The sequence below is a fragment of the Grammomys surdaster genome, unplaced genomic scaffold (genome assembly GCF_004785775.1).
Source record: "Grammomys surdaster isolate TR1022 unplaced genomic scaffold, NIH_TR_1.0 173, whole genome shotgun sequence".
In the NCBI taxonomy this organism is placed as follows: Eukaryota; Metazoa; Chordata; class Mammalia; order Rodentia; family Muridae; genus Grammomys; species Grammomys surdaster.
In genome coordinates this window covers 1,573,115-1,584,655 of record NW_021604621.1, presented here as the reverse complement: position 1 = coordinate 1,584,655, position 11,541 = coordinate 1,573,115, and the positions used below count along the sequence as shown (strand labels likewise).

Sequence of the window (11,541 nt, the reverse complement as noted above, 5' to 3'; positions counted from 1 at the left end):
TGTTATTTTTAAAGGGACATTAAGTTAAGAAGAGCAGTGATGTGAGGGTGGATTTGGAAAGCATTTGAGGGAGTAAGATGGGATGAATACTACCAAAATATACTCTATGAAATTCCCAAATAATAAAAATACTGTATTAAAAAAGACAAATCAACTGCATGTTGACACATTATGTGTAATAAGCATTTTCAATGGCTAAAGGTCCACAGTCTTTAGCAGATTCCCAAGGTGATCTGGGATCTAAAAAATGTGGAAAAAAATCATTCATCCAACTATTTATCAGTATTCAAATGGAACAGTTCTAGCGAAGACAGAGCTATTTAAGACCACCAATAGTGACTTCTTCTCCAGTCAACATCAGAAATTTGGGAGTATAGTCATTGACTATTCCAGGTCAACTTCTCTTCCTAAGATTTATCCCATAATAGAAATGGACAAGAAAAAATAAATTTCAGCTACTTGGCTATTTGTGGGACTGCGTAAGGGTATCCTGGTTCATGGATGGGCATGGGGCTGGAACCTTGAGATTCTAAGTGAGAAATGGCAGGAGTTCGACCACGTCCCCAGAACCTAAGATTCTTACACGCAGTCTAGTCTCCATAGACCTACATTGTTCAGTCACATAGGCCATTACAGCCCCTCCCAAAGTGCACAGGTAGAGGGCGTGACTACAGGCCTCAGGCCCTAGGGATTTACATACTAATGAAGGCCAGAGGGCGGAGCAAATTAAGGATCCTTCCCCAGACCCTCCCCCTTACTCCCTCCCTATTTAACTCAGGACTGCCCTGAGTTTCAGGGGGGTACATCCAAATCCATCCTCCATGAAAATAAACCTTTCTGGAACCAAGGACTTCCTCGTATCATTGGGGTCTGCCGCCCACCAAAGACTCCAGCCTCTGGAACCTTAGACCTCCTCCTGTATGTGGGACCCGTCAGCGTGGAACGCCTCCAGGAATCCTTCACCACCACTGTGGCCTTCTTTCCCACAGCTGTTATAGCAATTTTAGTATTAGTTTACAGTATCTAAAAGTGAGGTCATTCTCAGGACCTTCAGACGTTTGCTTCCTTGTATACATTAGGCACTATATTACCATGACAGTGCACTATAGTTCACTGGTTAATGCAAAATATGCTTTAAAAATCTCCAAAAGTGTCTACCAATTGACACATCAAAGAAAATACTCAAGTAAAGCTTGATATCCATTTTCCAGGCTTGGTGCAAGTAATAAATATTAGTTAACTTCATTTCACCTTAAAATGTCTGTAGACTCTACCCCAATTGACAAATAGGCAGGATCTATACAGAGAAAAGTTTTCAGTTAAGGAAATCCTTTATATAGATCCTAGATGTGACAGAGATCTACTGAAAAGTATTTACTTGAGAAGAAAGTCAGATACAAAAGTATGCACCATAGGATACCATTCATATAAAGGTCAGAAAAGGAAAAGCTAATGTTTAGAAATGGAAAACAGATCAATGATCATCTTGGTCCAGGGCACAGTGGAATTGTAAAAGGGGACATGAGGAAGCACTATGGGCTGGTGAAAACCATCTACTTCTACATAGGTATGGTGATTTCATGGGTGTGTACAACTGTCAAAACTCACCAAATTATACAGTTAAAATGGATACAGCTTATAGTACATAAATTACATGAAAATAAAATTACTTATTAAAGACTCTATCTTAGTAGTCACTAAATGAGATTTTATTGAGGATTATTTATTGAGCCTTAAAATTATATTTCAAATATGATTGATTACATAAGTTAAAAAATAAATCTACATGCAAATTTCTTCAGAGTGGGATTCGGTGAAACATGACTGTGAAAAAGCCTTTTTAAAGTGACGAAAGGATTTTATCAATGTATTCACTTTCTGTTTATCACTTATGTAAAAGTAATATTTCTATTAACATGGACTATAGATACAGTAACACAGAGTACTTAAATTGCCAGTTCAGATTATCTAAAGTAGACCAAAGTGTTCATCTGGAAAACCATCCCAGTCTACTGCTAAAACAGATACCATCCAACAGTAATACATATCTTATTCAAAGGTATATTCTGAATTGCCCCCCAATACCAACACTTTATGCTCACCAAAGAAAAGGTTTATTCTAAATTGTTTGCTTGTGCACCATTAGGTAGTGAAAAATAAGTTATAAAAATGCTATGTTCAATGTTGGACACTGAAGTGATTTATTAAAGATCTAATATGATAAATTATAAGACTTTGTTATCAATTATATGTACCAATTGATACATACCTTATTTGGGGGAAATGATTTTTTTTCTAATTTATGGACCAATGGTGCAAACATTTTTTTCTCAGTGGTAAATACAAAAGAAAAGGAACAGGAAAGACAACCAATCCCAAAATTAATATTCAATCAAATTAACCTTATCTTAGGATATGTACATGTGATCCATGACCAAAAAATTACTATAAAATACAGAATATACTTTTGCAAATACTCTTCCAAGTAAATTAGAAATGAACAACTTGTCTTGGCCTTATCATTTGTTAGGTTACATATTAGTACAGTTTTAGGTAACCTATACTAAAAAGGCAGAAACCACGGCATTTCTTTAGTAGTTACCTTGATTTCTTTATTTTGGATTAATGGTTGGAATACGCATGTTGTTGGATGAGGGTTGTCCATGATGGATGGACAAACTGGGGGCTGGTTAAGTCCACCAAATTTTAAAAGCCAGGAATGGGTTCTTTAGTGGGAACCACCATACTTAATGCCATGCCTGTCTATGCCTTAACTGTATTCTTTTCCTCCTCATGCATAGGCTCAGCTATTATTCCAGACTGGGGGTCGGGTTCAAGCTCATGTTCCGGCTCAGGCTCCTGTTCCGGCTCAGGCTCTGTCTCTGTCTCCGGGTCCAGCTCCAGCTCTGGCTGCAGATGAACCTCTGCCTCAGGCACTGGCACTGGCACTGGCACTGAACCCTCTGGTTCAGGGTCAGGCTGTGTGGCAGTTTCCAGAGGGGGATTAGGCTCATATTCTGGCTCCAAGACTGTAATAGTAGTAGGTTCGGTGTTGTGGCCAGCATGGATGGGAGATGGCAAAGTTCCTGCTAGCTGGATGCTATCAACTGGAATTGCCTCATTTTGTCGGGAATGCTGTACCTTTGTCATTGGCCTATAAGAAAGAATCACCAGAAACACATTAGGGAAGAGTCACACTTGGAAATTTCACATGAAGCCATACACTGTAGCTTTAGTATCAAATAGGCTGTAGACCATTGGTTCTCAACCTTCCTAATACTGTGACACTTTTAATACAGTTCCTCATTTTGTGGTGATCTGTAGTAACCATAAGATTTTTTTAGTTTCTCCTTCATAATTGTAATTTTGGTATGTTATGGATCATAATATAAATATTTTTGGAGATAGAGGTTTGCTAGAAGGGTTGAACCCACAGGTTGAGAACCATAGGTTTAGAACAGCTGCTCATTCTGGTATTTTCACTTGCTGTCAGACCAGATGTGTCTGTTGTGGAGTTAAGAAAGGGTTGATTTCAACAATATTAAAGTCCAAGAAAGACACACCATCATTTAAAAAGTAGAAAACTAAAATAAATAAAGGGTCTGAGAAATTGATAATGTATTTGAGGGTCAAATCCATGGTTAGTTGTATCTCTATCTCCAACTCCTTAGTGCTCGGCTCCTGAATCCTTTTTTGGAATCAAGAAGATGGAAATCCAGGGAAAGGCACACCAGTTGGTTATCCAATACATTCTGGTCATCCATGAATATCTGCACACAGATGACAGTACTTAGCAGGTTGTATTTGGGAACATGTATGCATGTAAATATACATATATGCACACAATGACAATTAACGAAAAAAGAGGCCATGAACTTGAAAGAGAACAGGGAAGCATATACGGGAGGATTTGGAAAGAAGGAAGGGAAGGGGAAAATGTTGTAATTATAATCTCAAACAAATAAAAATAAGTTTAAAAGGAAGAGAGAAGGGAGAGCAAGCGAATGAGTGTGACGTACACTGTAGTACTTAAGAGTACAGGCTGTAGGCGAACCAAATTCTGACTTCCCGGGGCCCTATGTACTTTTGCTTTTGTGGGTCTCCTGTTACATTAAAATATGCACAATTGTGTTTATGATTGTGTCAGTATAAAAATAAACCTGTTAATATTAGATCCTAAAACACTGTCTCTGACCTAAAAGGACTTTTGTGATGATTAAATTAGTTGATAATACATGCTTAGAACCGAGTCTAGCACACAGGTCTCAATAAACAGGCACCATCATGCTTTGGGTAAAAACAGTGAGAACAAGCGCGGAGTTAACCTTGGTAGGTCATGCTGAAAGGAGTGCTTAGGGGGAGGTTAGTGGGAGCTACTTCCCAGGAATGCTCGCATTCAGGTTAAGACAACAATGAGGAAGTGGCTGGAAGTCAAAAGGGGCTTACTCAAGTTCAGTGCTGGAATTTAACTTCTTCTTTTGCTTGGATTTAACTTTGTTCCTGGCAAAGTACACCACACAGATGATGATAGCCACTCCTGTCAGTGCACCGACCAAGGCTCCGATGATGATTCCTACTTCTGGATCTGGAGGGCACAGATAGATAGGTAGTTGGGAAATCAGAACACATCTCCTCCTCACACACCTGCATTTGAGACTGGTGAAAACTACTGGGAAGATTCCCAGAGCATCAAAGTAACAGGTAGAGGTCGAAGGAAAAGAAACCCCCAGAACTGTGCTACTTAGGTTCTTAGTGGGTGAAGAAGTGGCTGTGTAGCTTCACGTTGACATGTATACAAGGGAAGAAAAATATGCCCACGTGGCAGGCAGGTTTGTTTTTAAAGCAGTATTTAGGGAACCAAGTTTAAAAGCTTCCCTAAAAGGCTTCTCCTCTACACACTCCTTGCACATGAAGGGGCTGCCTGCATTCTAGTCACTGGGAAAGGATATGCCATCTGGATAAACAGGCATCTGGTTTATTACATCAGTCTATGGAAAAGTTTAATGACTGTGAGACAGTCCAGCTGAACACCAGACCTTCAAGCCCAGAGGTGTTGTCCCTGATAGAGCCTGTCTGGGTCACAGACCAGACCATGCCCATCTATTTCCCCTTAAACAAGAGGCAACAGGCTATATTTTGAGATGAGGAGTGAAGTTTGCATAAAAAAACTTTCAACTTCTTATAAATAAAGGAATCCATGCAGCCAGGCACAGCCGCACATGCTTATGATCCTAGCACTCAAAAGGCTGAGACAGAAAAATCCTGAGTCTGAACCCAGCCTGGGCTCTATACATAGAAAGACCTGTCTCAGAAACCCTAAATGGAACAGCGATGTCACCAAGGCTCAGGGAATACTGAAGAAGAGGGGGATGGGAAGAGCATTAAGAGATAGGATGGGGAGCTGGTCAGCAAAAAGATGTCTTCCAGATATGACATAGCTACTGCACTCAAGAACTCCCTGCAGCTGTGATTATCTGCAAAAACAAGATTGGACCCTTTCATATTTCATCATGGGTGAATGAAAGACCCACGAGGCTCAACCTCTCCCTGCAAGACTACTGACAATCAGCAGTTGTTGGAGGAGGAAATGCCATTTGTCTTCAGTGGTGTACGCACTAATAAACTGACATTGCTCAAGTAAATCATCTCCCACCAACGCTTAAGCAAGACATTCTAATTAAACTCAGTAGGCCACACACAAAAAGAAGACATCAAAGGAGAAGAGGGACTTGTTGGGAAACTGAGTTCTAGTGGGAAAGAGGCGGTGAGAGAGGGATAGGGCTGTGTGAAAATGACTACAATTCGTTATATATGGGTGAAGGCAATAAAAATAAAACTAAAGGAGCACACGTGAATACTTTTAAAAATTAAATGACTCTAAACTTTTAACAAAACAGCATTCTCTTGACCCACTCTGACCACTCTTGGTATTTTCCAAAGCTGCTCTTGCCTCCATGTTTCTATTATGCCTGCTCTCTGGTGGCCTGCCTTTCCCCAACATTCATTATTCCCTCCTGAATTTCTGAGCGCTCTTCATCTCCCACTACATTCTCCTAATACAATTACAGCACAATTTTAATTAAATATTCAATTTGTGAAAATTAAATACTGTTCACAACTCAGAAACACCCGAACTATGGTTCTTTGTTAGACAACATTTTAAAATGTCTCCCCCATTTTACAGAAACAATAGCCTTTGTTAGTACCTTCAAGCGCCAGCTCAAATGGTACCTGGCCAGCACAGCTGCTCTAGATCTGTAACCATAAGTGTTCCTTTTTTTGGTGTCCCATATACTCTGTGTAGACCTATACTATAGCATTTAGTACATACAGCCTCGGTTTAGCCTTGTAGCTGAATGGTAAGCTCCTTGGGTGAAAGACATAGTTTTTTTTCTTGACCTCAGTCTCTTCATCAATTATGACCATCCATAGTAGATATCTCATAGTGGATATCTAATAAGTGACTTGGAAGAAAGAGAAGGATAGGAGAGCAGAGAAAGGAAAGGAGGCAAGAAGGAAAAGGGAAGGAAGGAAGGAAAGCCAGGCAAATGCTGGAGGTCATTGGAAAGAAGACTCGAGTACTAATCTTAAGTGACCGCCATCTGCAACATGATCCTGTCTGTAGAAGGGCAGACAACAAACTGAGTGAGAAGTACTGAGAGACAATGGAGATGGTCACGGGAAGGAGCTGAAAGTGAAATGAGAATGGAGGGCAGACAACAGGTTCTAAGAGTTATCAAGGGATCCCGAAGAGGTGTGACAAGACATCCCTTAGAAGGGCTTGTCCCAGGATTTGGCTTAATCTGTCAGTACCAGGGCTCTTAAGTGTGGATATCAGAGAGTAAATAAGTGCCTTTCAAGAGGAAGAGATTTAGAGGCATCCCAGCTGTGCAAGTTAGTAACTTAATGAACTTCGGTAAGTCATTTACCTCTCTAAGGTTCAGTGTACCCTTCAGGAAAATAAGACTAATGTATTTATTCTGCTTCCATAAATAGGGTGGTAGGGAAGGTTTGGAGAGATACTGCACATGTAGCACCTGGTTAAGAATCTGGGAAATAATTTAATACTAATATTAATAAAAATAAACATTAGGTTATTTTGATTATAAATGTGACTGGTTATTATTATAAACAGATATTTGTCTTTGAACTTTTAGCTTTATTTTTTATCAGGACATAGAAATAAAATAAAATTATGAGTATAATTATGTATTCCCAGATGTATACCATGTAACTTTGATCATATTCTCACCCCTGGTACTTTCTCCCATTCCTCTTCCATGTTCCTCCCACTGGACCCTTTTCGCTTCCCCTAACAGCCCCCTTCTACTCTCATGTCTTTTTAAAAATCCAGATTCTGCCTATGAAAGAAAGCATGTGACATTTATCTTTGTTAATATGGCTTACTTCGCTTCTATTTCCATGAAAACAACATAATGCTACTGTTCTTTGTGGCTGAATAAAACTCTATGCACTCATCAGGTGATGGCAATCTGTGAGTCTGTAACCTGGCTGAAGGAAGACTGAAGTCAGCAGGGTTATACAGCTCGCTCTGTGCTGTGCTGCCTTGAGTTCTTTTAATGTAGACACAGAAGTGTTACAACTGGATCATACAGTAGCTCAGTAGCTCTACTGGTGTTTGTTTGTTTTGAGGATCCTCTATACCAGTTTCTGTTGTGGTTGCTCTACTTCACATTCCCATCAGCAGTGTGGGAACCAGTTCCTTTTCTTCCATAGCCTTGCTCAAATTTGTTGTTTGATTTCTGGATAATAGTCATATAACTGGGGTAAAATGGAAGCTCACCAGAATTCTGGAGTGCATTTTCTGATGGTAAAAAAAAAAACATTAAACATTTTTTTCATATACTTGTTGCCTAATTGTAATTCTTCTGAGACCTGTCTGTACAAAACACCTATTTATTGACTGGATTATCCCTGGATTTTTTTTTAAGTTCTTCATATATTCTGGGTATCAATCCTCTGTGGGCTAAATGTCTGGACAATACTTCCTTCCATTCTCTAGGCTGCATCTTCTTTCAGTTTGTTATTTTCTGTGCTGTACAAAAGCTTTTAAATTTCACACAAGAGCAAGCTCGTTTATCTGTTCTTGCTATTATTTCCGGGGCTACCAAAGTCCTTGTCAGAAAATTCCGCTTGTACCATATCTTCAAATATTTCCCTGTGTTTTCTGGAGGCTAATCTTAAGCAGGAAGTTTGAGAGCTATACATTTGACAAAGATAGCCAAAAAGCTACCTAAGAAAGAGCATCTAGACTATTAATAACACCATTGTTTTTATTTATCAAACAAGAATACCTACTTTCTAATGATTATGTGATGCCTAAGTAAACTACACAGTAAATGATTTAATGGATATATTATGTAGATATTAGAGACTAGGATGGCCATTCATCATATCAACTTACCACTAAAACACATAAATATCTAGAGAAGCAAGAAGGACTAAAGAGAGATTCTAGTAAATGTGCTCAACTGGTAGGCCCAAGCAACTTGACCCAAGGATAAAGTATGAAAGTCATATGGTCAACTTACGTGAAGAGGTTAAGTCAATTTCACAGGAACTATTGCCAAGACTGTTGATGGCAGTACACTGGTAATAACCTTGTTCAAAATTTGTTAGATTTCCAATAGCCAAAACTCCAGTGGCTGAGTCTGTCAAAACCAGGAAAAACATGTTTAAGATCTCTTGTCATCTCAGTTTACATTGCTTAATTCCAACCTGCTTTCTTACAGTGGCCTCTCCTGATGGACAGGATCCAACTAGGTCTCTTGGGAGGCTCTAAAAGTAGCCCTACAACACAGACCCTCCCGACTACCTCTCAGATGAATTCTGCACTCTGAAAAATAGACATGCCACAATCATCATGTTAGGAGACAGGCATCATTTTAAGCACACCTCTTCCCCACATATACATACAAACACATACACACACTGATATCAAGAGAAGAAATGTTTGAGCACTTCAGACAAGCATCGGACAGCACATACTGTTAGGTGAGTACTTCAGACGAGAAGCAGACAGGACATACCGTTCAGCAACCCTAACACCAGGCCAATCCAGAAGTTCTGAAAGGCAATACTCACTGAAGCTTTCTTTTACTGGCACAATGGTGTTCCCCTCAATCCTATACCAGTAATACACAGGAGACGGTGTTCCAAAGGCAGAAAGGCAAGACAAGGAAATAGGATAGCCTGCTTCTGGTCTTCCTTGGATGGTACAAAAGGGCTTGGAAGGTTTGACTGTAAGGCAATGGCAAAGATTAAGATTCTTGCAAGAAAATGGCAGTCTGTGCCCATTGCAGTCTTTTTCTCGCTTTTGTGTCACAAACCAAGAGAACATACATTTATTTAGTCTATTTAGTTTAGTCTTTAAAAAGGTTGTTTTTTTTTTTTTTTTTTTTTTTTTTTTTAGGGGACAGTTTTCTAATTGTACCACCAGATGGGAGTAGAGCACTTCAGCTGCAGGGACCATCTAGTCAGGAGCCCATTAAGATTCAAATAGTGTCTCTTCTGTCTGCCTCTTTCCCGGATTTATAACCATGCATTTCCTCATTGTATCCTAAAATATGCCTTTATTAAAGCAGCCAAAGGTAAGCAAACTCTGAGTAGAAACATAGCTTATGTTTCAAAAGCAGTCTTAAATGAAAACAGAACCCTTTCCAGAAAATAAATTTTGAAATATTCCATCAATATTGCATTCTCTATTCCTTTGTGAGGTAATTTTTCATTTATTCATCTATAGGTGACCCAAACTTGCTGGGAGGCTTTGAATTTCTCTCTGTTTCTCCTCAGCAGAAGCCCATTTTGCATATATGTGCTATACGATGCTGCAATCTTTCTGTCACTCAGCAAGCATTTAGCTATGTGCCTTCTATCTGTCTAGAACTAGACTAGGCACTGCAGATTCAAAAGCAACTCGATGACAGTTCTGAAATTGGGTTGAGGATAATGAGAGATGGAGTTACAGAACACTGGAGGCCTGCACCTAGAAGGACTCTGTATTATACGTGTTTTATACTGGGAACAGGGAGACCATGGGTTTAAGAAAGGTAGGGATAGTGATTTTTCTAATACTTCACATGGAGCTCTCAGATATGAAGGGTTCCTGAGCCCAGTGAAAAGCCATTCAAGAGGTATTAAGAAAATGGTGTCAACAGGAGCTAGTGGCCAGCTAGCTACAGAGGATGATGAAGAGGGGATAGCTGATGGGTAGTTCCAGGCTTCTGCTCCTGGGTCCATGATCAGTGCTGATGCCCGAGATAAAGAATTCGGGTAGAAGAACAAGTTTTAGAGGAAGGGATGAGGAGGAGTGACACTGGGGGTAGTTTGCCACATGCTGACTTTTCAGCTATTTATGACAGCCCTTGGATGGAGACGTTCTGTAGATAGCTGTGAGTCACAGTCTCCCCATCCTCCTCACTTTGTGTCACCTACTCTGTCCTAAATGACATACAGGGATATGATCATAAATTCTACACATTCCAATTAACATCTGTCCTTTTGTTTTATGTTTGGTTGATTGGTTTGTGAGTCTTTGAGGCAAGGTTTCATGTAGCCGAGGCGCACTTTAAACTTGCTGTGTCGCTGAAGATAAACCTTCAATTCATGATCATCTGGCCTCTACCTCTCAAGTGCTAGAATTGCAGGCATATGCCACTATACCTAGCTCTTCTTCCTTATCTTAACTTGGATTATAACAACTACCTCTCTAGTGGTTAACACGCTCAAACTTATGAAATTTACACTTTAAATGCTTCAGACTACTCATGCCTTAGGTTCTCCTTGGACAATACCCACATTTTATTGTTCAAATTGCTCTGTTCTAATATAGGGGCTATAACATTTAGAGCATTTTTTTTAAAAAGATATTAAGTCTAGTCATAGTTGGATGATATGGCTAAATGACCTAGTTTAAGGCAGGCAAATCAAGGTTTTCCCATCTTAGAAAGCCAACTCTGTAACTTTACATAATAGGTATTTGGGCAAGTTACTTAATTGAAACTAAACCTCAGTTTGACTCATCTATAAAACATAAATAAGAAATGGTCTAAGTTCTAGCTGGTCAAATGTAAATATCATAAACAGGGACTTGTACATGGAATTGATATTGGCTGTGGCTTAGACTAATTTTTGCTATTGAAATCAATCTTTTATAAGCTTCTGCTCTGGTAAGCCATCTCAGACTCGAACCCTTGTTACACACAAAGAAGACAGATGTGTATAAGCACAACTCTTCAAAATGCTTCACTAGTCTTTGAAAACTAATATCTTTTGATTTAGAGTATTTTCTACTTAGATTTCAATCCCTTTTCCATATCAATGGCTTTCTGAGATGAGAAAAACTTGATTAACCTACTTTAAACTAGGCCAATTAACCATATCGTTCAACTATGACTAGGCTTAGTGTCTTAAAAAAATAGCCCCTGTATTAGAACAGAACAATCTGAACAATAAAACGTGGATATTTTAATATTAAAAAGTCAGGCACTAGGACTAAATTATAGACAACAATCTAGAATA

At 39.3% G+C, this 11,541-nt stretch overlaps 1 protein-coding gene across 3 annotated transcripts in view; it reads right to left on the bottom strand.

The window, feature by feature from the left end:
- Window positions 1-1,362: 1,362 nt before the first annotated feature.
- Vsig1 (V-set and immunoglobulin domain containing 1) overlaps window positions 1,363-11,541 on the bottom strand; it is a 33,558-nt gene continuing 23,379 nt past the window's right edge. For 2 of the 3 annotated variants that reach the window (XM_028767491.1, XM_028767493.1), the window contains 4 exons: window positions 9,106-9,261; window positions 8,553-8,672; window positions 4,447-4,585; window positions 1,363-3,154 (listed from right to left, as the gene is read on the bottom strand). In XM_028767491.1, the coding sequence (XP_028623324.1) occupies window positions 2,764-3,154; window positions 4,447-4,585; window positions 8,553-8,672; window positions 9,106-9,261 (806 nt within the window). In that variant the 3' untranslated portion in view covers window positions 1,363-2,763. The remainder of the gene's footprint in view (window positions 3,155-4,446; window positions 4,586-8,552; window positions 8,673-9,105; window positions 9,262-11,541) is intronic. The other variant, XM_028767492.1, reaches the window with a different exon arrangement.